General features: G+C 39.5%; 1 protein-coding gene across 1 annotated transcript in view; it reads right to left on the reverse strand.

The window, feature by feature from the left end:
• Window positions 1-26,989, reverse strand: part of NIBAN1 (niban apoptosis regulator 1) — a 206,616-nt gene that overhangs the window by 107,145 nt on the left and 72,482 nt on the right. Inside the window, exons 2-4 of the mRNA XM_044005440.1 lie at window positions 15,414-15,544; window positions 13,078-13,209; window positions 6,250-6,364 (exon numbers count right to left, since the gene is read on the reverse strand). Of these exons, the coding sequence (XP_043861375.1) occupies window positions 6,250-6,364; window positions 13,078-13,209; window positions 15,414-15,544 (378 nt within the window). The remainder of the gene's footprint in view (window positions 1-6,249; window positions 6,365-13,077; window positions 13,210-15,413; window positions 15,545-26,989) is intronic.

A 26,989-nucleotide genomic window follows, 5' to 3' on the forward strand; every position in this document is an offset into this window, starting at 1 on the left:
TTTTTTTAGCAGGTGGTGGAAATTTAAGATTCTGGGGAAGTCAAAATGTTGTCTAAACTATTTTCACAAAAGAGAGAAAACTATCAGAGTCTCTGGTCCTATCAAGTCATCCAGCCCAGTGAAAAGATGGAACATGACCATCTCTTTGAACCCTCAGGATGGCAGAACTAGTAGCTATGGGTGGAAGGTGTAAAGAGGCCAATTTGAATATAAAGAACAACTTCCCAATAATTAGAAAAGTAGAATAGACTACCTTAGGAATATACCACCTAGGGACACAATAAATGAGTTTCCCCCTATTCGCAGTCTTCAACAGAGGCTAGACGAACACTTGTCAGATGTGTATGTAGTCAAGGAGATCCTAGTCCAGATCTGAGTAGGACAAAGTGTCCTTTGAGATTCCTTTCAGCTCTTGAGATACTGAGAGCCTACAGTGAATGCATATAGAGAATCTAATGTCTAATGCTATTCAATGTGCTTTTAAAGGACCCAAACTTCCCTTAAAAGACAATTTCCAAAACCTGAAAAACTTACATAGTGAAGTGAACAGAACCAGGAGAACGCTGTGCACAGGAACAATAATATTGTTTGATGAAGAACTGTGAATGACTTGGCTATTCTCAGCAATACAAGGATCCAGGACAATCAGAAAAAACTAATGATGAAGCATACTAGCCACCTCCAGAGAAAGAACTGATATTGATTGAATACAGATGGAAGCATACTATTTTTCACTTTCTTTTTCTTTTATTCAAGTCTTCTTGTACAAAATGACTAACATGGAAATATTTTACATAATTGCATACGTATAACCTATACATGATGGATTACCATCTCACGGAGGGAAGAAGGGAGGGAAGAAAAGAATTTGGAACTCAAAACTTTAAATGAAAATATTCAAAAATTGAAAAAAAGACAATTTCCAGAGCAAACCAATGATCATCTTACCTACAATGCTGTCTTCCTTATTACTTGTAATTCCTCCTCTCCATTATGTTTATATTTGTTATTATATTTGAATGATTCCTCTCTTTCTGAGGGGATTATACAGTTATAGAATACTACGTGGTCTTCTGGTAATGAACTTTCAACAGCCACCTTGTACCATTTTGCACTATCATCATTTGTGCATGTGTCATATTTCACTATTAGACTGTGATCCCCATTAGGGCAAGGATACTGTCTTACCTAAACTTGGCATCTCCCCCGAAGACTACTGCAATATCCTACCTAATGAAGTCAATCAACAAGCAATTATTAAGCACTAACTATAAGCACAGGAGATACAAAAAAGGGCAAAAACTATCCCAGCCTCCAAGGAGCCTCTATTCTAGCCCATAAAGTATTATTAGCACCATATTTATAGATGGGAAAACAGGTCCGTTTTTTAAGTGAGGAAATACAGGATCAAAGAGATGAGTCAATTAGTTAAGACCATGATCTCATTTAAGTTCAACAAGTTTTCGTTAAACTTGTTATCTCCATAATGCCATTGTACCATAGCACCTCCTACATGCTAGGTACAGGAGATTAAAAAAACAAAAAACCAAATAGTGCCTGCCTTCAAAGAAGCACCTGTTCTATGAGAGGAGCAACAGCATGTAATCATCATGTATATCAGTACAAAATAGTTGAGGAGAGAAAGCTCTAACACCAACAGGAAAGTGGTCTGGAACTGCCTCCTGTAGGAGATGACACTTGAAATAAGCCTTGAACAGAGTTATGGATTCCAAGAGTCAGAGATGAGGAAGGGAGGCATTGCAGGCATGGGAAGAAATTTGGATAGTATGCAAAGGCAGAAAGGAAACAAGACTATTGCTTTTTGCTAATGATATCGTAATCTAGTTAGAGAATTCGAAAGATGAAACTGAAAAGTTAATAGAGGGTCTGGGGCCCAACATATACACAGGGAACAGCAAATAGGGAAATGTAGCTAGAATATAGAGTGCTTAATGAAGAGTAATTTGAAATCAATCTGGCAAGATCTGTTAGAATCAGACTTTGAGGGCTTAAACTGCCAAACAGAAGGGTTTGTATTTTACAAACAAGTCAATATGGAGTTATTTTTCTGAATCTTCTTGTGTAGGAGAATGACAAGGTCAAACCTGTGCTTTAGAAATATCAATATGGGGGCAGCTCGGTGGCACAATGGATAAAGCACCAGCCCTGGATTCAGGAGTACCTGAGTTCAAATCCTGTCTCAGACACTTAACACTTACTATAGCTGTATGACCCTGGGCAAGTCACTTAACTGCAAAAAAAGAAAAAGAAATATTAATATGTGGGGCAGCTAGGTGGTGCAGTGGATAGAGTACTAGCCCTGGATTCAGGAGGACCTGAGTTCAAATCTGGCTTCAGACACTTAACACTTACTAGCTGTGTGACCCTGGGCAAGTCACTTAACCCCAATTGCCTCACCAAAAAAAAAAAATCAATATAGCAACTATATGGAGGATAGACTGGAAAAGAGAGACTGGAGTCAGCCACAGCTATGGTCTAAGGGAGGGGTGATAAAGGCCAGGTGAAGATTGTGTCCCCATGTAAGTTGATATGATAGAAGAAGGATGCCAGAGATGTTAAGGAGATAGAATCATTAAGACTTAGTAATTGATTGGATTTGGGGCAATGATGGATAAACAGTGGAGGATGACTTTAAGATTAATGACCCAGAAGAATAGAAGGGTAGTGGTGGTCTTGATAGAAAAAAAGGATGTTTGGAAAGTGCCTGACGCATAGTAGGTGCTTAACAGATGCTTACTGATCAATTGATTAACTGAAGGGTAAGTTTGGGAGAGAAAGATTATGTTACTAAGTGTTAGAGTGGAAATCAGGTCTTCTGACTTCAAGACCAGCATTTTTTTTCTATTACTGCCTCACAATCAGTTAACCCCTACCAACATTACTGTAGTCATCATTTTATAACATTTTATTTAATTGACTTGAGTTCTGTATGATTCTGGTGGCCTCAGGATATGCTCATTCTAAAAAAAATGCTACTTAAACTTGAAGAGGACAATGATGAAGCCCTTAGGACCTCAGTTTATTCCCTATTCCAATCCATAATGAGCTTTGAGAAGGCCTAAATGATGCTGCATCAGGGGATCTACTTATGAGTCATCAGCTCCAATAATTACGGGAACAAGTTAGCTTTGCCTCTATCCTCACATCCAGGACCTTGTCCACAAGAGGTGTTTAATCTGTGTTTATTGAATTCATATCATTACCATGCCTTTGTTAAAGGTGCAGTCACTGGTTGTATAAAACACAGGTCTTCCCATTCCCCTCCATGATGTGGTTAACAATTTCACAAGTAATTAAAAATAGCACCGACCTTTTACATGTAGCTGTCCTATTAAGCCACAAGCTAATTCATCATTACTTTGCTAGAGAACTCTCTTTCATTTAACATTTTGCATCAGTTTCTCAGAAATGTTTTTATTTGCTTTCTTTCTGAGCTGAGTTCTAAGACCTCATAAGAGAACCACTGTATAATTCTATTTTTTAAGATCAAGAATTCCATAACATGAGATAAACAATAATTCATATATACTCTTCTGAAGCTTGGGACCACTTGAATCATTTATAGTGGCCTATAAAAATCTTCAATGCCTTCTAAAATCATTCCTCCAATCATTATACAAAGTGCCAAAATGGAAAGAGCCCTGGCATGGGGATCAAAGGACCTAGGTTCAAATACCTGCTCTGGTGATTACAAACTATGTGACTTTGGGCAAGTCACTTGACCCTCCCTGGGCCTCAGTTTCCTCATTTGTAAAATGAGGAGGTTGAATTAGACAACCTCTCAAGGTTTCTTCTAGCTCTAGAACTATGATCTTATATCATCTGACTCCACTGGAGTCTCTAGACTTTCTTGACACTAGGGCAGGAACTGTCTTTCACCTTTCTTTGTCTCCCTAGCACTTACCACAGTGCCTGGCACATAGTAGGTGCTTAATAAATGCCTGTTGACTGACTAGAAAAGTTCAGCTTACAGAGGATCTGACCACAGGAAGTGCTTTTTGGTATTCATACCATAAGCTGCATCTTCCCCACAGCCAAAGCAATGTAATTCAAGCTAAAAAGGGGGTGGGGTGTCTGGATAATTCAAGCAAGGGTTTGGGGTTTGCTGGGGAGGTGGGAGAGGAGGGAGGGAGTTGGCTGTCTTTTGTTTTTGTCTGCATTATTCAGTAACAACTTGTTAGTTTTTCCTCATGATCTATGTACCAATCTCAGCTCTTTGTTATTAAACTATTCCACCAAGCATCTCAGCCTAGAAATAACAAATGCTAAGAAGATAGCCTTCTCCATAAATTCTGACCAAAGCATTATAGCCATTAATAAGAGTTAGGGCTCTCTGAGAAACCAAATAATTACTGTGGAGTGCTATTCACACAAAGCCAGATGGAGTTATTATAGTGTCTACAGATCATAAATCTCAATGAAATATCCTTATTTGGTCTATATATCTCCAGTGGCTTTCTATACAGACAAAATGAGGTGGATTAGAATCATAGAATTTTAGAGCTGGAAGGGACCTTGGTTAACCTACGATTCAGTCTCCTCATTTTATATATGAGGAAAACGAGGTTCAGAAAATGTAAATGACTTACCCAAGGTCACACAGTTGGTAAATGAAAGATGCATGATCAGAACTCAGGTCTCCTAATTCCAGGGCCAGTCATCTTTCCACTACACCACAGTGCTAATATTACAGTATGACTGAGCCATTGACATTCAAATTAGACCACTAGCAGTGGAAACTGATATTCAATGAAACCTAAAGCTCCCTCTTCTCCAAGCAGGGTGTAGAAGTAAGATAGCCAACAGTGGAGCTAATTGAACATGCCCAAAGGTGCAGTGAGAAGGGTTCATTGTTTCTAGTTGCATAAAGGACCGCTGAGGACCAAAAATCCAAATTATCTGTCACAAATTATTAGCGTCTTTTAAAAATTAATACACGGGGCAGCTAGGTGGCGCAGTGGATAAAGCACTGGCCCTGGAGTCAGGAGTACCTGAGTTCAAATCCAGCCTCAGACACTTGACACTTACTAGCTGTGTGACCCTGGGCAAGTCACTTAACCTCAATTGCCTCACCCCCCCCCAAATTAATACAAAATATAATGATAAATGGATATAAATCATCGGTTTTGGCCTTATGCCTCCAATATCATAGGATCATATATATATATATGTATATATATATATATATATATATATAATATATATATACACACATACATACACACACACACATACATAGGGGTGTTACCACTGAACACATTTAAAAAAAGAAAGTAACACCCAAGATGACAAGATTAGTGGATCTGGGACCAAAGGGTTTGATTGGTCTATTAATGGTGGAAAAGTAAAACTCAGGTGTTTTCCTAATTGGGCAGTGAGTTTACTTCTACTACTTCTGACGGCATTATCCAAAGCCCCAGCTCATCAAAGAGGGCCTTGAGGCTTCCGGAACAATAGTGCCATTTCTGAACACCGAAAATACACTTTCAATTCATGTCCAATTCTTTGTTGACCCTCTTTGGGGTTTTCTTGGCAAAGATACTGGAGTAGTTTGCCATTTCCTTCTCCAGCTAAATTTTACAGATGAGAAAACTGAGGCAAACAGTGTTAAGTGATTTGTCCGGGGTCACATAGCTAGTAAGTATCTGAGGCCAGATTTGAACTCAGGAAGATAGGTCCTCCTGACTCCAGACCTGGTGCTCTATTCACTGAGACACCAGACTGCCCCCAAAATATGCTTGGCAAATTGTATTTTGTTTTACATCCTAAGTTTAGTGGAAAGAACCTTGGATCTGTAATTTGAAGACCTGGCTTCCTGTCCCTTCTTTGTCTCTTACTAGCTGAGAAACCCTGAACAAGTCATTCGACTTCTGACTCTGTTTTCTCATCAGAATAATCAGCCTGGTTCAATCTACTTTGTAGGGTGGTTGTGATGAAAGTGTTTTGTTAAATGGAAAGCACTACATTAATGTAACCTTTCATGATCATCATCATCATCATCATCATTTGTTGTTCAAAATCATAACTATTAGGTCAATGAGGATGTCATTTCCCTAATGAAAACACTTCATGAACCTAATGAGATTACACATATTAGGCCCTTTGAAAATCTTTGCTCTATAAATTCAAGTTATTTAACATGATCATAATCTTTACTATTATAACATGCAGAATTAAAATCAAAGCAAACTCTATCTTTCTGACTTGAAAAAATGCTCACCAACTCACCAGTAGGGTCTGGAAAATGTCGGTCAGATAATAAATTGTAATCTTCTTCAGAAGTTAAAACTCTGCCGCTTGCTGGGAGAATACGACTTTTAGGACTGGCTCCTTTCTGATAGGCCTAGGTAGGGAAAGGTTAAAAAAAGAAAAAAAAATGAGCAATTTTCTCATTTGGATTTTTTTCTGAGGCAATTGGGGTTAAGTGACTTGCCCAGGGTCACATGGCTAGTAAGTGTTAAGTGTCTGAGGCCGGATTTGAACTCAGGTCCTCCTGAATCCAGGGCCGATGCTCTATCCACTGTGCCACCTAGCTGCCCCTTTCTCATTTGGATTTTAATAAAAATCAAAGAATTAACTTGGAAAAAATCCAAAGTCATGTAACACATTTGTGATGATAATAATAGTAATAATAATAGCTAGTATCTGCAAGGAACTTTAACATTTCCAAAGTACTTAATATACATCTCATTTTATTTGTACAACAACCCCTTGAAGTAGGTGCTATTATTATCCTCATTTTCAGTGATAAGGAAACTGAGGCTGACAGAGATGACATAATTTGACCAGGATTATTCTATTAAGTCTCTGAGGCTGGATTTGAATGCAGGTCTTCCTGACTCTAGGTCCATTCCAGGCTCTCTCGCCCATCTCTCTCAAAAATGATAATTATCACATGAAAATTTGTTTGACTTGATGGCAGGAACTGAAGATGGAAGGAACCTAACAAGGTAATAGAAAATACTTCATAATCAGATGTAATACATCAGTTTCAATGATTAACCACAGCCATAATAATGCTGCTGAGACTGTACATTTCAAGTATTTGCCACACATAAGAATGTGTTGTAACAGCAAAGCATACAGGGACAGAGCCATGATATAAGATGCAATCTAATGGACTAGAAATTCTGCTCTTTCATAAGCTTCATAAAACCATATAACTTAATGATATTGATGCTTACTAAACAAAAGTTCCACTCCATCCCAAGACAAATAAGTATTTAGATAAAGAACAAGCATTAAAATCAGATGCAAGAACAAAATGCAAGCAATTCTCTTGGCAATGGAGATGTGTCCATATGTTAGCCAAGCAATTAAATGGAAGATTCATTATACCTTGGCAACAAATTAGAAGTCAATGTTGCACTAGGAGGATCACATTAATAACAATAATAACTTGAAAATGACCACCTTTTGCTAGCTAGAAAACAATTTGTCTGAAAAAGTTCTGGGGGATTTAGTGAATTCCATTTCCAATATGAACATTGAGAGGCAAGATCCCTGCCTTATTCTGCCCTAGTTATACCACCGTTGGAAGATTGTGTTCCATTCTGGGCTCTGCATTTTAGGAAGGACATTAATAAACTGGAAAGCATCCAAAGAAGAGTAGTCAGGATGGCAAAGGGCCTCAAGTTCATGCTTTTTAGGATCAACTGAAGAAACCATGAATGTTTAAGAGGGAGAAGGGTTTGGCAGCAGAATGATATCTGTCTTTAAGTATTTGAAGTGCTAACACATACAAGAAGGAATAGACTTGTTCTGCTTGGCCCAAGATGAAAGAATTAAGAGCAATGAGTGGAAGTTGCTAAGACACAAATTTAGATTTGATGCAGTTAAAAAAAAAAAAAACCTCAGCAATTAGAGCTAACAAATCCAAAAGTAGAATGGACTGCTTTGGGAGGTAGTGGGCTCTGCCTAATTGTAGGTGTAGGTCATCAAGTATGCTGTAGAGGAGATTATTATTCAGGCCTAGATTGGGCAAAACAGTCTCCTTCCAACTCTGAGATTCTGTGATTCTTTGGGGGGGGGGGGGGCTATGAGGGTTAAGGGACTTGTCCAGGGTCACATGGCTAGGAAGTGTCAAGTGTCTGAGGCTGGATTTGAACTCAGTTCCTCCTGAATCCAGGACCAGTGCTTTATCCACTGTGCCACCTAGCTGTCCCAGATTCTGTGATTCTACTAAATAAATGTAGTATTATGTACAATTGTTCAGAGTCTACTCATATGTGGAGTGAAGAGGTTGGGGAGTAGAGCATTGTATCATGGGAACCAGAACTAGAAGGGACTTTAGTCAAGTCAACAAGCATTTATTTAGCACTAAGTGCTAGATACAAAAAAAAAAAAAAAGACTAAAGGAGGTCACAAACTTATAGGGAACTATAACGTATATAACTTATATAGTTACATGCAAGTAACTAAATACAATCAAAATATATACAGGATAAATTGGAGATAATCTCAGAGGGAAGGCATGAAGATTAAAGAGTACTGGGAAAGGCTTCTTGTGGAAAGTGGGACTTTAGCTGAGATCTGAAGGAAGCTAAGAGATGGAGATTAAGAAAGAGAGAGTTCAGGTATGAGGAGAGAGCATGTGAAAATGTCCAAAGCCAGGAGGTAGAGTGTCACATTGGAGGAATAGTAAGGAGGCCACTGCCACTGGAAGGTAGAACATATGGGGGTAAGTTATAATAAGACTAGAAAGATGAAGATAGGGAGATAGGATACAATTCATGAAGGGATATAAAAGCCTAACAGAAGAGTTTATTTTTGACCCTGGAGGTCATAGAGAGCCACTGAAATTTAATGAATAGATATGATTAGATCTATATTGTAGGAAGATTACTTTGACAGTTGAATGAAAGATGGATTGGATTGGGGAACTACTTGAAGCAGGAAGACTAACCAGCAGGCTAATGTCATAGTCCAGATGTGAGATGATGAAGACCTGTTCCAACCTGATAACAATGTCACAGAAGAAGAGGCATATATTAGAGATATTGCGAAGGTAGGATCAAAAGGACTTGGTAACAGGTTGGTTATGGGTGGATGAGAAAAAGTGAGGAGTTGATTGTGATATCTGGGTTCTGAGAATGAATGACCTGGAAGATAGTTATACCACCCACAGCACTGGTGTCAACCTCCAATAAAAAGAGACCCCTGCTGCAGTGTATTGACTTAGAAAATTAGTATTACGCTCATGTACCTCTTTTATGTAAGGTAATTTACCCCATTTTCCCTTTCCCTTTCCCCTACTCCCAATGCATTCCTCTTTCTCACCCCACAATTTTATTTTTACCATATCATTCCATCATGTTTAACTCATACAACATTATCTATATTGTATTATATTTTTGTTAATTTTGCTTAACATTTCCCAATTCCATTATAACTTTATTTTTGCTAAGGGTTTTTTTTTATATCTTTGGTCTACAATGATAGGAAATTAGGAAGCTGGGAAGGTTTGAGGGGGGGTGAGATAATGAGTTTGGTTTTGGATATGTTGAGTGTAAGAAGTCTATAGGCCATCCAGTCCAAGATGACCGATAGAAGTCATTTGGTCATCTATCTCCTGATATAAAGTTATATAATTCTTCCCTAACTAGCTATATCTTCAATCTGATCAATTTTTATTAAGCACCCACTCCATGCAAGACAACGGCAAGATGCTAGGGATACAAAGATGAACCATAAGAACAAGGAATACTCAGAGTACTAAGACAGATACAAAATGTATACAAATAAGTAATGATACAAGGTTGAATGTGATAGAATTCAAGGATGCAGAAAATTTGTTTTGGGAAAAATCAAGGAAGAATAAAACACTTTTAGCTTAAATGATATATTAGTAATAGCTGACATTTGTACAGTACTTTAAGGTTCACAAAGTGCTTTACAAGTATAATCCATTTGTGACCTTTACAACAACCCCAGCACTTAGATGTTATAATTATCCTCATTTTTCAGTTGAGGAAATTGAGGCAGAAGTTTGGTGGCCTGCTCAGGGTCACATAACTAGTAAGTGTCTAAGGCCACATTTGAATTCAGGTCTTTGTAACTCCAAGCCCTGAATTCTATTCACTGTTCCACCTAGCTGCCTTCTTACTTCCTACCTAGTGGCAGCAAAATGTGGTGAATCAAGGGATACATTTGAAGCCAGGAAGACCTAGGATTGAATCCTAGTTGACATCACCTAGCTGTGTGACTCTAGGCAAGAGACTTAACTTCTCTAGGCCCCCTTTATTTTCTTCATCTATAAAATGGAGATAATATCTACAAACCTTACCTAGTAGGATTGTTGGGAGAACCAAATCAGATAATGCATTTAAATTGCTTTAAAAATCCTAAAGCACTTTATAGACATGAGTCATTGTTAGTCTCACCTAGATTATTGGACTAGACTGAAAAGTAGGACCCCCTGAACAACAACGGGCAACGTGTCGGTGCAAAGCACATTCGGAGAAAATTACAACAGAAATACAAAGTATCATATACATATTATTCAGAACATGTTCTGAAACGGTAAAGGACTTAAGCAGGTGCAGGACACTCTGAAATAAACTTTGCTTTTTTAGCATCACCCCCACAGTCAAAGCAGTAGTCATTACTGCACCTAGTAATCACCACACCCAAACCTGATTTAAAGACGATGAACAAACAGGAGAAAATAGCTCACCAGTCAAATTTCATTTGGAGGGGCAGATCAAAAAAGGGGTTTATGGTTGTTTGTAAACACTGAGGCCAAGATCAACATGAAACCAACTAGTGCTAAATGTAGGGGCCAACCTGAGAAAAAACCTAAACTGTATGGAGCAGATGGTGCCTGAGTTTTGCAGTATGCCCTTGCTGTTAATTTGCTTCAGAGAGTCAGTCATGTGTTGAATCAAGTCGTAAATGACTTGGACAGATGGGCAGAGACAGAGTCTAGTGTAATGAGTCTTGACTAGGCACAGCTCAACACCAGAAGTCATTTGGGAATTTACTGGTTGGATTGTGAGCTTTATTTCCATTCTCCAATAGGGTTGGGGAATAAAGATTATAGGAGCAGAATCCCATTGTCCTATTAGCCCTAAACACTCAATGTCTAGTGGCTTGGCATGATGGGTACTTGTCTGGTCTGCTTTGCAGATATTTCCTAACCAGTACTGAACTGAAACTTGAGTTGTATATCTGATCTTACCTTAGTATGAATCGGAATAAGCCATTACCTTCTCTGTGCTTTCATTTCCTTATTCATAAAACTGGAATAATGAAAAATGTATACTTCTTCTCACCATGAACAGATGTTATAAATATACAAATAGAGGAAGCAAGAAAATTCTAAGTACAAAAATCTATAGGGAAAGTAGAGAGAGAGAGAAAGGGAAGAGAAGGAAGGAAGGGAAGAAAGGAAGTAATGAAAAGACAAAAGAGTTAGCTTTTGAGTTTTGAGGAAGCTTGACTTAATTCAAACACAAATATACTGTATCAAAGGATTTCAAAGGTACAGAGGACATTAAAGATCATCTAGTCTAAGGGTTCTTAATTAACCTAGGATCTGTGAATTTGTTTTTTGTAGTGGTTTTTTTTTTGGTGGGGGGCTGCTGAGGCAACTGGGGTTAAGTGACTTGCCTAGGGTCACACAGCTAGTAAGTGTAAAGTGTCTGAGGCCGGATTTGAACTCAGGTCCTCTTGAATCCAAGGCTGGTGTTCTATCCACTGCGCCACCTAGCTGCCCCTTGTGAATTTGTTTTTAAAAACATTTTGATAACTATATTTTAATACAGTTGGTTTCTTTTGTAAAACTATATATTTGATTTTAGGCATTTAAAACCATGATTCTGAAAGAGGTTCCATAGGCTTCACCCGAGATTGCCAAAGGAGTCCATGAAAAAAAAGAGGTTAAGAACCCCTGATCCAAGCGAACATTCCCCTCCACTTTACAGATAAGGGAACTGACGCTAAGAAAGGTCAAACAAATAGTAAATAACAGAGTCAAGATTTGAAAACAGGTCCCCTCACTCCTAATCCAATCCTTTTTTCCACTCTCACACTGTCTCCTCCATCTCTCCTAGCATTCAAGGCTGAAGAGTATACAGAAGGATAGAGCACTCGCCCTGGAGTCAGGAGTACCTGAGTTCAAATCCGGCCTCAGACAGTTAACACTTACTAGCTGTGTGACCTTGTGCAAGTCACTTAACCCCAATTGCCTCACTAAAAAAAAAAAAAGTATACCGAAGCAGAAGCCCTAAGGCAGAAAAGAAGAACAGGGCAGGGCTGGAGAAGAGATTCCAAGGGAGGCTCAGGGGAGTCATGTGAGAGAGCCTAAGGTTGACCTGGCACCAGAGAGGCTATTGTGTCCCAGATCTGGGTACACTCACTAGTACCATTCCCTTCATATACTCTTTACTTTCCTCTTTGCCACTACATTACCTAATGGAGGCAGGTGGAAATTACTTCCCATACCTACAGGATTGCCTAGCCATCTATTGGACACTAGGTGACAGTAGATAGAGCACTGGCCCTGAAGTTTGGAGGATCTTAGTTCAAATCTCACCTCAGACACTTACTATGTGACCCTGGGCAAGTCACTTAACCCCAGTTGCCTTAAACATCTGGGGCCAATTCCGGTGGTCCTGATGTATATCTTACCACTGGACCCAGATGGCTCTGGAGGAGAGAGTGAGGTTGGTGACTTTGCACAGCCCTGGCTCACTTAAATCCAATTCGGTGCAAGTCATATCACCCTGATGTCATCACCCTCTTTGGGAAGGCAGGATAAACAGCCAAAACAGCTAAAACACTGAAGTCAGTTTTCCTCAAGACTATCTCCATGGGAAGGGAACTGGCTTCAGCACTCCTGTCATTTACAAATCTGAATGCAAAGAACTGAATTTTAGAGTTCAATTTCTCTTTCCCAACAGAGCCTTAATTACTTGATCTTTGGGGCACAGGACAAGAATGATCCTTTGGGACTAACATGATAGGGAAAGATAAACTTCATTGAATGACTCAGGAAGGAATGAGCATCCCAACTCATCCAGGAAGACTTCAAAAACTGGTGGTAGAAAATTTTACCTCTTTGTTCTCATAGCTCTCCACTGCAAAATCATTTTTAACCACAATGTATCTGTCTTTCCATTTCTTTAGGTCATCGGCAAAATGGGACAGCTCTCCTTCATACAAGACTGTCTCTGCATCCAAAGGTGGCTAAAAAGAATTAATACAGTTAGTTGTTTTTGTTGATTTATCATAAGCTTCCTATTATTGATTAGTCAATACAGATAAGGAAACACACTTTACAGCTTTTTACATTTAAATAAAAGAATTTCAGTGCATAAACTGTCACAATAGCTTTTGAGTCACTCTCTCTAAATCTCCACCTGGGTTCTTTATTTGTCCATTCACTATTGTTTCCAATTTTTTTTTGCAATTATAAATAATGTTGCTATAAAAGTCATGAATACATAGTTCCTTTTTTTAACTTTTTGTAACATTTCCAAGGCATATTCTGAACAATGGAATTACTGGATCAAAGGATATGGTTTGGGGGTTTGATTTTGTTTTTTGAGCTTTTATAACATATTCCTCAACTGCCAGTACGCAGTTTCATTCTTTGTATTTTGTATACCCAGCACCTAGCAAAATGTTTTGCACATAGTAGGTGCTTAATAAATTCCTGCTGATGGATAGCTTTCCAAAAGAATTTTATGTTTGCAATTCCCACAGCAACGAATGTTTATAACTGTTTCTTCACAAGTACACAAGCAGTATTTTGCCAACTTAAATGGGTGTGTGAGGTTGTACCTCAATGTTGTTTTAATTTGCATCTCTTTGATTACTAGGAGGTTATAATTAGCTCTTGTGAAGCAAAGACTCATCTCTTTTCAAATTAAGCCTGGACTCAACATTAACAAGAATCTTAGGAAAAATCATCTTCTCTCTCTCTCTCTCTCTCTCTCTCTCCCTCTCTCTCTCTCTCTCTCTCTCCCTCCCTCCTTCCCTCCCCCTTCTCTCCCTCTCTCTCTCCCTCCCTTTTTCTCTCCTTCCCCCATCTCTTCCTCTCTTTCCCTCTTTCCTTCTTTCTCTCCCTCCCTTCCTCCCTCCCCCCTCAATTCTGATTACTCATTATTTACCTGTTCTCTTTGTCTTATATTAGATTAAGGAGTCACATTGACTGAGCAAACAGACTGATTTCCAGTTGACTCCCCTTTGTTTAACTATACACAATGTGCCTTGTCTACAGATACCCGGGGATTACTATCTCTTCAATATTTTTCTTATTCATAGTCTTACAGAAAATGATGCCTCTACTGTCTTTTACATATTACCTTGAAGTTTTATGTCAATTTTGCATCACAAGATCATAGATTGAGGCTGAAAGCAGGCCCAGAAATTATCTAGTCCAATTCCCTCATTTTACAATCAAGGAAACTGAGGCTCAAAGAAATTAAGTGATTGAAACAAGGTCTCACAGTTGATAAGCAACAGAATGGGGAATCAGACCTAGGTTCTCTGACTCCAAACCCAGCATTCTTTCCACTAAAACACATGTTATCCAATCTATCCCTTTACCTCCAAGTAGAATTTTTATCTAAACCATTCTAAATAATTGGCATGTAACCCTCCTTTAAATATCTCTTGGGAAGAAAATCTTCTTCCCCTCCCTAATTTTAATGTTGAAAGGTTCTCATTACTTTACCAACTATTATTTGTTAGCTACAAATTAAACAATATCCTTTTTGGCCTTGTGAAAGGGCCAAAGGAGAGGCCCCTTCATTCTCCTTCAGAGGAAGGAGCCCCCACATCCAAGGCAGAAGCTGAACTTTATAACTCCATAGGGACATCAATCAGTCTCCAGGGATGTCAGCCTAGCTGCAATTCTCCATCAAAACAAGACTCAATAAGCGTTTACGGTCATGGGTTATGAATATAAATGAACAAGGGAGAAAGGGCATATAGTCTATTTGTATTCAAGGGATTGGAACAGAAACCCAGGGGAATCTATCACCAAAATGAAAATCCTAATAGTGTTGAGGCACTGAAACCTTGACATTTTTACTAACGCTCTACACAGCAATGCAAATTTCTAGATCTCAAACTATCAAAATGAAAAAAATATATATATGTAATGAAAATGGAAAGAGTGCCGTTTTTCTTTTTATATGGGCAACTCTGTCAGCAGGAAATTATATGCTTTGGCTTCCAGACAGATTATGCCGCTGTCTTCCTGGGCTCCAAACAATTTTAGGACAAATCCTTATTTTATCTGCTATTCAAGTTATTGGCTATTTCAGAGATACAGGAAGACATGAGAGTTTCCCCAGTGGCAAATGTAGATATATGAATAAGGAGGCCAAATTGCCGTTCCCAGACCTAGTGTTCTATGGACTCTCCTCCAAGACTTAGATTACCTTGGTTTTTAAGAACTGGGATCTCAAATCTCTATGCTGTTCGACTTCACTCCGGACATCACTGCAGAAGGCCACAGAATACTGGCGACGATAATGTGGGCTGAAGTTTTTGATAGCAGCTTCGGTTTTGCCTGGGAGAGGGAGGGGGAGATTAAAAAAAAAAAGAAATATTACGATTCTTGTGACATCATCCAATCCTCCTGGCATAGACCACGTGGTCAACTAAAAAAGTTATAAAGTAACCTTCCTGTCCTCCTTGCCAAGAAACCTGTCAGAGGTACCTAAGGATACAAGGCAAGGCCTGAAGTTTCTTCCTAGATCTAGTTAGGAAAGGCTTAAAGCCAAAAGCAACTGCCCAGTGATATTTTCTAAGTTGATCTGAGTACAAATGTAAAACTGTATATCTCTTTAAATCATTCAACAATCAATTAACAAGAATTTTTTGAGTGCTTATTATAGGCTTATAACAGAGCTGAATACTGTGGGACATGAGGTCTTTCTCTTCAAGGAGTTTATAATTTAGGTTCAGGTGTTAGGTCATTTCTTTAAGTTTTGTCTGACTTTTCTTGACCCCATGTGGGGGTTTCTTGGCAAAGATACTGGAGTGGTTTGCCATTTCCTTCTCCAGCTCATTTTATAGATGAGAAGACTGAGGCAAAACAAGGTTAAGTGACTTGCCCAGGGTCACACAGCTCATACATGTCTGTGGCTGGATTTGAACTCAGGAAGATGAGTCTTTCTGATTCTAGGCCTAGCACTCTATCCACTGTGCCACCTAGCTGCCCCTTATAATCTAGGTAAGAAGACACATATAAAACAATTTCCATTAACCAAAGCTTTTCTGCTGACCTATTTTTAGCCACCTAGAGAGAACAAATAGTTAAGGAATTCAACCATTAGTTATCATCTTTTAGTTTAGGAAGAGTAAGATAAAAATGATAATATTCCTAACATAAGACCTTATGCATCTAACAACTAACATTTATACATTACTTTAAGATTTAGAAAGCACTTCATATATTATATATATATGTGTGTGTATAATATTCATATTACATAATATTTTATGTATATACATATTATAGTCTTTTTTAATCCTTACAACAACCCTGTGAAATAGATGCTGTTAAGGGCTAAAATTCTAGCTAGTCTGTCTAAAATATCCAATGAGTGGTCGCCAATAAATTATAAGCTTTAGCAAGAATTAGACTTTTAAGCATTTATTAAGGAGAATAAGAATTTGGTAAAGAGAGAGAGAAAGGCCTAGATTCCTATCTATTAAGGGGAGAGCACATTTCTAGCTCCGCTCTCCACCAGCGTCCCCAGGAAAGAATGCCAGACCGAGTGCTAGTCTCTTCCTTCTTCCTCTCACTACCCAACGTCACTTCCTAATGCCAAAGAAAAGACTCCTGGTCTTGCCCTCAAAGACCTTCGCTTCATGGAAGGGACTCTTCTACAGTAAGTCTCCAGCAGGTGGTGTCATTCCAATCGTTACAATGCTATCATTAATCCCTTATTACAGATGAAGAAACTGAGGCCAAGCGGTTATATGACTTACCCAGGGCCACCAAACTAGTCTCTGAGGCAGGATTTGAGGTGGAGTCCTCCGGACCCCAAGTCCAGCACTCTATTCACTTTGCCATCTAGCTACCTCCTATTGACTATCTCCCATTAGATTAGGTGTTTGAGGGAAAGGACTTTTTTTTTTTACCTTTCTTAGTATCCCCGGTATCGATGCCTGGTACGGTACAGTCAGTGCTTAATAAATGCTTCCTAATATTCTGACTTGACCAACAACAAATCACTGACCAACTTCCATCTACAGGTAGGTACACCCAAAACCCCAGGAATAGCAGTGAACACCATCCCCCTTGATCACTGGGCCCTGCAACTAACTGCCTCTTCAAGTGCTGAAGACATGCAAAGGGACGTTCTCATCACTAAAGTCCATGGCATGTCAAATGGTTCAACATAAGAACTGGATGTGGTTTCATTTGTGGAAATACTTTAAAAGATCCATTTCTGTCTGCTTTGCTATTGCACGCCAAGGGACATGAGGCCTTTGGATAGCACTTTATAGAATCTCTCAAGTGTGATGTCTTCCCCATTAGAATGCATAGAGACTTTTTTCCCTATTTGTATCCCTAGAACTTAACACAATGACTTGTACATAACAAGTGCTTAATATTTTTTTATTTATTCATTTATCAATGTGGGTTACAGTGAAAAGACCCAAGTTTGAATTATGACTTTGACAGCTACCATCATTATGACCTTGGGTGAGTCACTTAACCAATCTGTAAAATAAAACCCACCTCATACTATTTTTCTCAGGATCAAATGAAATGATGAATTATAGAGAATTATATAAATATTAGCAATAGTTATTAACTAACTCATAGTATTACTTTTAGCATTCAAAGGCTATAAAAAATGAGTTGCTGTTGTTGAGGTTATAATTAGTGGGTGGAGGGGGAAGCATTGGATTTGGAGTCAGAAAAGACCCAAGTTTGTTTCTCCCCCTTAGCCACTTATTACCAATCAGCAAGCATTTATTAAATGCCTGCAGTGTACCAGGCTATTGCTAGTCACAGGGGATAGAAAGTGATTTTGCTCCTACCCTCAGGAAGTTTACATTCTATTGGCTAGATGACCTGGGGCAAGTTGTTGTTGTTTGTCCTTCTTTCTCGAAGAGGACCCTGACAGGTATCATGATTTGCGGTGAATTGGATTTAAGTGAGGCAGGGCTATGAAAGGTTACCAACCTCACTCTCTCCTCCAGAGCTACCTAGGTCCAGTGGCAAGATATATTATCAGGAACACTGGAGATGGCCCTGGATGTTTAAGGAAATTGGGGTTAAGTGATTTACCCAGGGTCACACAGTTAGTAAGTGTCTGAGGTGAGACTTGAACTTAGGTCCTCCCAACTTTGAAACCAGGGCTCTCTCCCCTGCACCACCTAGCTACCCATAGGGCAAAGTCACTAAGCCTCTCAAGTTCAGTTTCCTAGTCCATAAAATGGGGATTTTAAAAAATCAAGCTAATGACTTTATACAGATGTTGCAAAAATTAAATTATATAAAGTATGTGAACACTCTTTGGACATTACGAAGTACTTTATAAATTTACTTTTTAAATTATTTCAATCCAATGATACCTCCTATTCCTTCACATTTCAAAGCCTGACAGACACTATAAAAATGTTAAGCATTGAACTGAGAGACAGGAAGCCTGAAAGCTCTAAGTTTGTCATTAACTAGTTGTGTGAACTCCCACAAACCACCTTCCTTCTCTGCACTTCAGTTCCCTCATCTATGAAATGGGGATAGCAATCCCCAAAGCACCTACCTCATGGTGATTATCATAAGGCACACACAAGAACAAGCATACATAGGAAATGTTTTGCAAATTTCAAAATGATCTGTAAATGGAGCTATTATTTTCTCAGCTCAAGCTCTTGGATGTGCAAACAAGTAAACAAGGCCCCCTCCCTGGGCAGTGAGCTTAGAAACTAATGAGACCCGTGCATGAGGGAATGGTTGAGGTTGTTGCTGCCTTGAAATTCTTTGCAAAAGAAATTTTTTTAAAAGTTACTTTCATGAGAACTTGATTTCATCAGCCTAGTCTTTGAGGAGGCTCATCCCAAAGCTTGCTATGCCAACAGGCCTTTTGTTTTCAAATTATACACAGCAGTCAGGGGACAAAGGGATGGAATGTAGCATGTCAGTGAGATCCTGTTGGGGATATTAAGCTTGTAGGGTTCCTGAAACAAACTCAGTGTTCTAAAGAGAGAGAGAGAGAGAGAGAGAGAGAGAGAGAGAGAGAGAGAGATTGAACTACTCTCCAGGCTACCAGATAAAACAAGAAGAAACATTGGACTTGAGTTCATGAGTCAGCTCCAGGGCCTTGTAAAACCCCTGGTGAAAGAGAGTCCTTACTCCATAAATATCCTCAACATAAGTAGTTCTTAATTTGCACATGGGCAATTAGACCTCGGGCTATTTATGAGAGAAAAGGGGATTCTTGCTTATTCCCTGAACATAATGCTATTTACTTCTCCTATTTGTGATAGGGGTTAATAATGATTACTTATAAAGCATATTAAGATCCACTAATAATAGGTTCCGTAGAAATGCAAATAAAAGCTACTATAATTTTGCTGGGCCCAAGCTTTTATTTGCTCTGCAGATTTGCAGTATTGCTATTAGTCAGTATTTGCATAATACTTTTTTTTACAGACTCAATGGCTTTATCATCATTTAATTGGTTGGTGTTTTTTATTAGCTTTCAGAATGTGCAGAGGCAGGAACATTCTCACACCATTTGGGTAATTCTCCTGAAAGAGAATAAGAATAAGCATCTTTCTGGAGTAGTCCCAAGAACGAGAATGAATCTCACCTCAGAAACAGAGAAACGAACACCAAGCTTTGTTAGTGTTTGTGTCTTCTGAGGTTCGGGAAACTATTTTGTCTATCCCCAGAGAAGCCGGCAGGTGTTTGATGTGGCTTCGAAGATGTTTGCAAACATTTGGGATCAAAGGCTATTCTGTTTTGGAGAGACTAGAACATTGATGAGGAACTTGATTTCCTGTATCCATCACAGAGCCTTGGTCAGAAATGCCTGACTAAAACCGGGTGGGCATCTCTGCATGCCTGCTGTTTTCTTCATCCTTGTGATAGTTGAGTCCAAAAGCAGGATTACTGCTTGGAATAGCACCATCACCTCACCAAGCAATGTGTAGGAGGTTAGAAGTGCATGATATGATTAACCCAACAACAGGTTACAATACATGAATGAAAAAGGCTTTCACCCTTAGAAGGAGGCAAGGAGTCACAGAAAGAAAGCATACTGGCACTAGAACCCTGTGGAACCGGGAGGGCCTGGATTCCAAACCTGCTCTGATCCCCACAACTTGTTTGGGTCTCAGTTTCTTTAACTGTAAAATGAGGAGGGTTGGACTATATGATCTCACTAAGAAAAATGAGTCTTCCTCACTTCAGGCCAAGAACTCTATCCACTGAGCCACCTAGCTCCCCCCTGGAGTCAGGAAGACCTGAATTCAAATATGACCTCAGACACACTAGCTGGGTGACCTTGGGCAAGTCACTTAACCTGTGTCTGCCTCAGTTTCCTCAACTGTAAAATGGGTTTCCCCCAAGTTGTTGTGAGGATCAAATGAAATAATATTTGTAAAACATTTAGTATAGTGCCTAGCACATAGTAGGTCTTAATAAATGTTTATTTCCTTCCTTTTCTTTCTTCCTAAAGCATGGGGTAATCATAAGGTAATGAGTTTCAGATGTTCTATATCTTGTACCAAGATAGAATTGTTTGTCAGATTACATGACCTGGCTAAGTCTAGATAGAAAGGTTTACAGGAAAAAGATGAAATGGAGAAACTAGTTCAGAGAGATTTCATTAAGTGCAAGGAATAGCTCCATTTGGGGTTTTCAGACCTAGTAAGAAAAAGCAGTGCTTTCAGGCTAGAAGCAGAGAGAGAATGGGACCCAGAAGCCTTTGTTTCCTCAGAGACATCATTGTTCCAGCTTGAATTAAGGCTATAATTGTTATATAACTGTGGAATTATCAAGGAAGGACTAAGAAGAAATTAGCCAGCCTAAGAGGGAGACCATCACCAATTTGCCTATTAAGAGTCTGGTTAAAAAGTTAAATGGTATAAACTCAGTTTAAGTAAGGGAGAATGGGAAATAATAACTGTAATTTACCTAATCTATGCAGAGTGAGTACCACCCAGGATTCCCTCTCACTCACAGGCTTGAGACTTGACAAGGACTTTATCTAAGATTATCTAATTAAACCAGAAGGCATCTAGGTGGCACAGTGGATAGAGCACTGGCCCTGGAGTCAAGAGGAATTGAGTTCAAATCTTCCCTCAGACTAGCTGTATGACCCTGGGTATGTCATTTAATCCCAATTGCCTTAAACATCCGGGTCCATCTCCAGTCATCCTGATATATGTCTTGCCACTGGACCCAGGTGGCTCTGGAGGAGAGAGTGAGGTTGGTGACCTTGCATATTCCTGCCTCACTTAAATCCAATTCAGTGCAAGTCAATGACATGACCCTGATATCATGCTCCTCTTAGTTAAACCCATTAATTTTAATTATAAGGACACTGAGGGGGGGGCAGCTAGGTGGCGCTGTGGATAGAGCACCGGCCCTGAAGTCAGGAGGACCTGAGTTCAAATCCGGCCTCAGACACAACACTTATTAGCTGTGTGACCCTAGGCAAATCACTTAACCCCAATTACCTCACCAAAAAAAGAAAAAAAAAAAGGACACTGAGGACCTGAAATGGAAAGTGACTTGACATGGAACAGCCACATTTGAACCCACATCCTCTTTCCAACTCAATCAGTCAACTGATTTTAATTTATTAAACGTTTATCAAAGTATCAGGCACTAGTACAGAGCCAACCAGTTGGCACAATGTATAGAGCACTGAGCCTGAATTCAGGCAGACCTAATCTCAAATTCATACTCAAACACTCACTAGCTATGTGAGCCCTGGGCAAGTCACTTAAGCTCTCTGCCTGTTTTAGTTTCCTCAACTGTAAAATGGGAAAAATAATAATAATAATAGCACCCACCTCACAGGGTTGTGAGGATTAAATGATAATATTTGTAAAGCACCACAGCCTGGCACACAGTAAGTGCTTAATGAATGCTTATTTCCTTTCCTTCTAAACACCAGGGATACAAAGAAAAAGTAAAGAGTTCCTTCCTTTCCTCAAGAAGCTTATATTCTAACAGGGAGATCTTAGATACTGACTTTGTATACAAGATACAAAGTAACAATAAGAGCTTACATGTATATGGTACTTTAATGAGATTTACAAAGCAGGTCAAGTCAAGCCAACCAACACTTATTAAATACTTAGAATATTCCAGGCACTGCACTAATGACTAAGAATATATATTCATTAATTTATTGATTGATTGAAAGTCAAAAACATAGTCCGTGTCCTCAAGGATCTTAGAGAGATGACATGTAAACACTAGATAAGTATAAGATAATTAAGGTGTCCCAAAAGTCTTAGTTTTGAGCTATGATAGCGCTGCACTAACACTTTTGGGACATGCTGTATACAAAGAAGAACGGATGGTACTTTGAGCTGGGGAAACATTGGATGGGATTATAGGGACTGAGAAAGGCCTACTGGAGTAGGCAGGATTGGAACTTAGTTTTAACAACAAATATCTCTTTGTGGAGAGTAACATATCAAGTGGTGAGGAGGTATTGCATTTAAGCAGAGATGGTACTTGTCCTCAGGGTCTACTAGAAGGAGTCTTTGGAGAAAATTCCATTGTCTTAGGTAGTTTGTATGTTGTCCTATGGCAGAGATGATGACCTGAAATTTAGATGGACAACCTACAGGACTCAGTATATGCATCTTGAAGAAGCACTACAAATGGAGTGAGCTGGCCCTAGAAATTAAACAGGAAGAGGACAGTGGGCTGAACTACCTTTGGGAAATTGCAAAGCTCATTGAATGACTATGTGGTAGGCAAGAGCCAGACCTATAAACATTACAGGGGAAGGAGCAGGTCAGAAGGAGCAAATAAAGTGGCAAGGGAGAGCTCCCTAGCCTATAGAAGAGATAGGATTGCAAGCCACTGGAGGCTGGACAACTAGACAGAACAGAAAGGTTTCTGTTTCATGCATAATAGAAAGCTTTGCACTTGTGACATGTTACCTGGTTGTCCTCCACCCCATAACTTGCACACATCTATAAAACTCCCAGTATGGGGTGTACAATTTCTTCACCACCTCCCCAGCCTGGTTCCCATGAAGAAAATGGGAACCCAGTGGCAGCTAGCTGGTGCAGTGGATAAAGCACCGGCCCTGGATTCAGGAGGACCCAAGTTCAAATGTGACCTCAGACACTTGATACTTACTAGCTGTATGACCCTGGGCAAGCCACTTAACCTTCACTGCCCCGAGAAAAAAAAAAAGAAAGGAAAAAGAAAAAAAAAAGAAAATGGGAACCCAGAAAAATTCTTGGTGATCCATTTAACCAACCTCAAACTGTCAACATACATCCTTGCTCTGTATTCAACAACTGTAACTTTGTAAGCTAAGTAAATCTATTCTTTGTGTTAAGTCAGTCATTTCTGCACTATCAAAATACTTGGATTAGATACAATGACTTTCTAAGCCTCCTGACACACATCCCAGACATCTTCCAGAAACAAAGGCCCACCTTTCAGTATCAATATTCTACTGATGTTATTGTCGGGCTTTGAGTCATGGAACATTACAATCTTTGAAAAATTGAAGACAAGGTATCATTCAGAGGGCAAGAGAGAGACTCCTGGTAAGTATGAGAAGGCTGTTATATTACAAATAAGGAACTGTAAAACACTTGGGCAAGGATTTCATCACATAAATATATGATCTTAAAAAGACAGACTGATCACATGGCCAGATCAAGGGATTGACTGCCCATGTTTTCCACTGGTGTTCTTATGGGAATGTCTCAGAATGTTTGGTGGCAAACTTATGAGTTACACAGGATGGCTGGGCAGGGATGGGTTGCAAAGTGCATAGGTGGAGGGAACATCTACACCCGGAGATAACAGATCAATTTGAATATTTGAGGTTGTAAGTAGCCTGGTGGTAACATTAAAATTTCAGATCAAGAAATAAACAGAGAGACTACAATTTGAAGATGGTTCTGTTACATCACAGACCCATATTATCCTAGGTTCTGACACTATAATCAACTAAGATGAATAAAACAATCTCTGAAAACAAACAGGGCCACCTACATGAATTATGTAATTAGGGCAAATAATTGAGTCATCTCTTCCTAAACTTTATTTTCCGAAATCATCCAACACATTAATCATCAAATCAGGTTCAGTATAACCATCATCATGCTTTCCTCCAGGGGCTCTATTTAACAAAGGGGCTCAGCACAATCTTCTCCCCATTTCCCATTAGCTACATTGTTTTGGGAATTCACTGGACTTCTCCATCTTGTCCTCTTTTCTGGCCTCCCCCTCCCCCCCATGCTTTTCAGCTTGGTTCCTTTTGTGTGTTGTTGTTTCCTCAATTTGATTGTAAGTTCCTAGAGGGCAGCTTAGAACATAGAAGGAATTTGATGAATGCTTACTAACTGATCATCCAATGTTAGAGGTTGACTATCTATTTATAGGGGATGTATCCATCCATTGTCCTGACCTGGATCTTTTTTTGGGGGGTGGGGGGAGCAGGGCAATGAGAGTTAAGTGACTTGCCCAGGGTCATACAGCTAGTAAAGTGTCAAGTTTATGATGCTGGATTTGAACTCAGGTCCTCCTGAATCCAGGGCCAGTGCTTTATTCACTGAGCCACCTAATTGCCCCCATTGACCTGGATCTTTTGAAGGTACATTGATGATGTCTCCTGGAAAAGTTGTAATGCTCTCATAGCCTAACTACCCTTCCATGAGCCCCACCTCCAAGGAATTAAGATAATCTTCTGCACTTATAGCAGCCCCAAAGTAGAGCTTCCATCTGGCCATATAAAGCCTCTCCCAGTGGTCCCTTTTCAAATGAAAATTCTGGTGTATGAACTATTGTGAATCAATCATCAATCATTATTCACTGGCCACTAATGTGGTATCAACTGGGCAACAGATATAGAACATATATCACAATGTGAGAACAAAGGTCCAAGTCAATGAGGTAACAAGCACCCAGTATAATGCCTGGGTATACTCCCTATCCATGATGCCAGCATACTTAGGAAGTGTTTGAAATACTGTAAAATGGAGTTATCCAAACTAGGAGACCATTTGCCCACCAAACAAAGCTTTTCACCCAAATTCCCCAACTTCCCTCCAGCAGTCCAAAGGGCAGATTAACATGAAGGAATCAAATATTCTGACCCAGTCCCCACAGAAAGAAGAAAAAGACAAAGATAGCCTCCTAATCTTCTCTCTCTCTCCTCTATGTAACTTATGTTGAACCAGAAGATTCCTCAGTGGAAAGCAAAAATCTCACTTTGAAAAAAGCAAAACTTCTGGACTTTTGTCATAGCTTCCATCAATTGGCACAATAGCTCCCCCACCCAGCTCAAAGAGGATGGTAAGGGGCCTTAAAAATCAAGACTAAAAACAGGAAGTCTTGAATAGTAGGGTACTCAGCCACAGAGTGCCCTAAACAAAGGCCTTGGTGTGCGGGAGGACGTTTAGTAATGAGGTGCTTGAGACAGGTGTTCAGGGAAAGACAGGAAGCAGGAGGAGGGGGCATGACCCAGACTATGGGAAGACCAAAAAGAAGAGACAGCTTACTGCAACATTTTCTGTAGGGCCTGTCCTGTACTACTCCTCTCAAGGAAGCTTCTCCTCAGTCCCCATACCTGATCCAACACCACCAGGATTATAATGTCTCTGATGTTCATGTTTACATGCATTTCAAGAATACAGTACCAATTATATGGGTTGATGTTTAGTCAATTAGTAGGTCCCACTTTTCAATTTGGGGAGTTTTCTTTTTTTTTTTTTTTAATTTTTTTTTTTTTTTAGTGAGGCAATTGAGGTTAAGTGACTTGCCCAGGGTCACACAGCTAGTAAGGTTAAGTGTCTGAGGCCAGCTTTGAACTCAGGTCCTCCTGACTCCAGGACCAGTGCTCTATCCACTGCACCACCTAGCTGCCCCGGGGAGTTTTCTTGATAAAGATACTGGAGTGGTTTGCCATTTCCTTCTCCAGTTCATTTTACAGATGAGGATACTGAGGCAAACAGGGTTAAATGACTTGCTCAGAGTCACACATGGCTAGTAAGTATCTTGGGCTGGATTTGAATTCAGGTCCTCCTGACTCCAGGGCCACACCGGGTATGTAACAGGTACCCAATATATATCACCTGGATTGAAACCAAATAAATAAGACATTACAATGAATAAATCTAAGGATCCTTTCATGATAGATTCAAAAAGGTGGTCCATTGGATATATCCCATGATGAAGAGAGCACTGACTTTGGAATCAATCCGAAAGCCTGGATTTGAATATTGGCTCTGCTTCTTATCGTGACTTTGGACAAGTCATTAAACCTTTCTATTCCCCTGTTCCCTCATATCTACAATGAAAGGATTGGACCAGATGGGCCCCAAGGTCCCTTTCATTTCTGGATGAAAGAAAATAACCAACCTAAGCCATTTGGTTTTGCACAAGTCTTGATGAATTTTTGTTGGAACGAATTTACAGGATCTGTGAGAATTCAATTTCTTTATTCTTTTCCATATTTACTCCTCTTTCCCATCCTCTTCCCCCCACACACCCCTCCATTGTTTGCATGAGTCAGGGCCAAGTCCCACACTTGGCTTGTTTGAAAAGACTGAAACACAAGCACTGAAAAATGAAGTGTGTTTTAAAACCAAATCTCCTCATCTCTTTTCTCTCCCCAAAACAATGAGAACATACCAAATTTGAGTAATTCTATTAGGAAGCTAATCCAAGACAAAGCAACATGAAGATGACAGAAGTTAACATCCAGACTCTGAAAACATAAGTAAGTTCAACACAGATGGATATTTCCCTTCCATTGGGGCTTACATCACTCTTCAG

The sequence above is a fragment of the Dromiciops gliroides genome, chromosome 4 (genome assembly GCF_019393635.1).
Source record: "Dromiciops gliroides isolate mDroGli1 chromosome 4, mDroGli1.pri, whole genome shotgun sequence".
In the NCBI taxonomy this organism is placed as follows: Eukaryota; Metazoa; Chordata; class Mammalia; order Microbiotheria; family Microbiotheriidae; genus Dromiciops; species Dromiciops gliroides.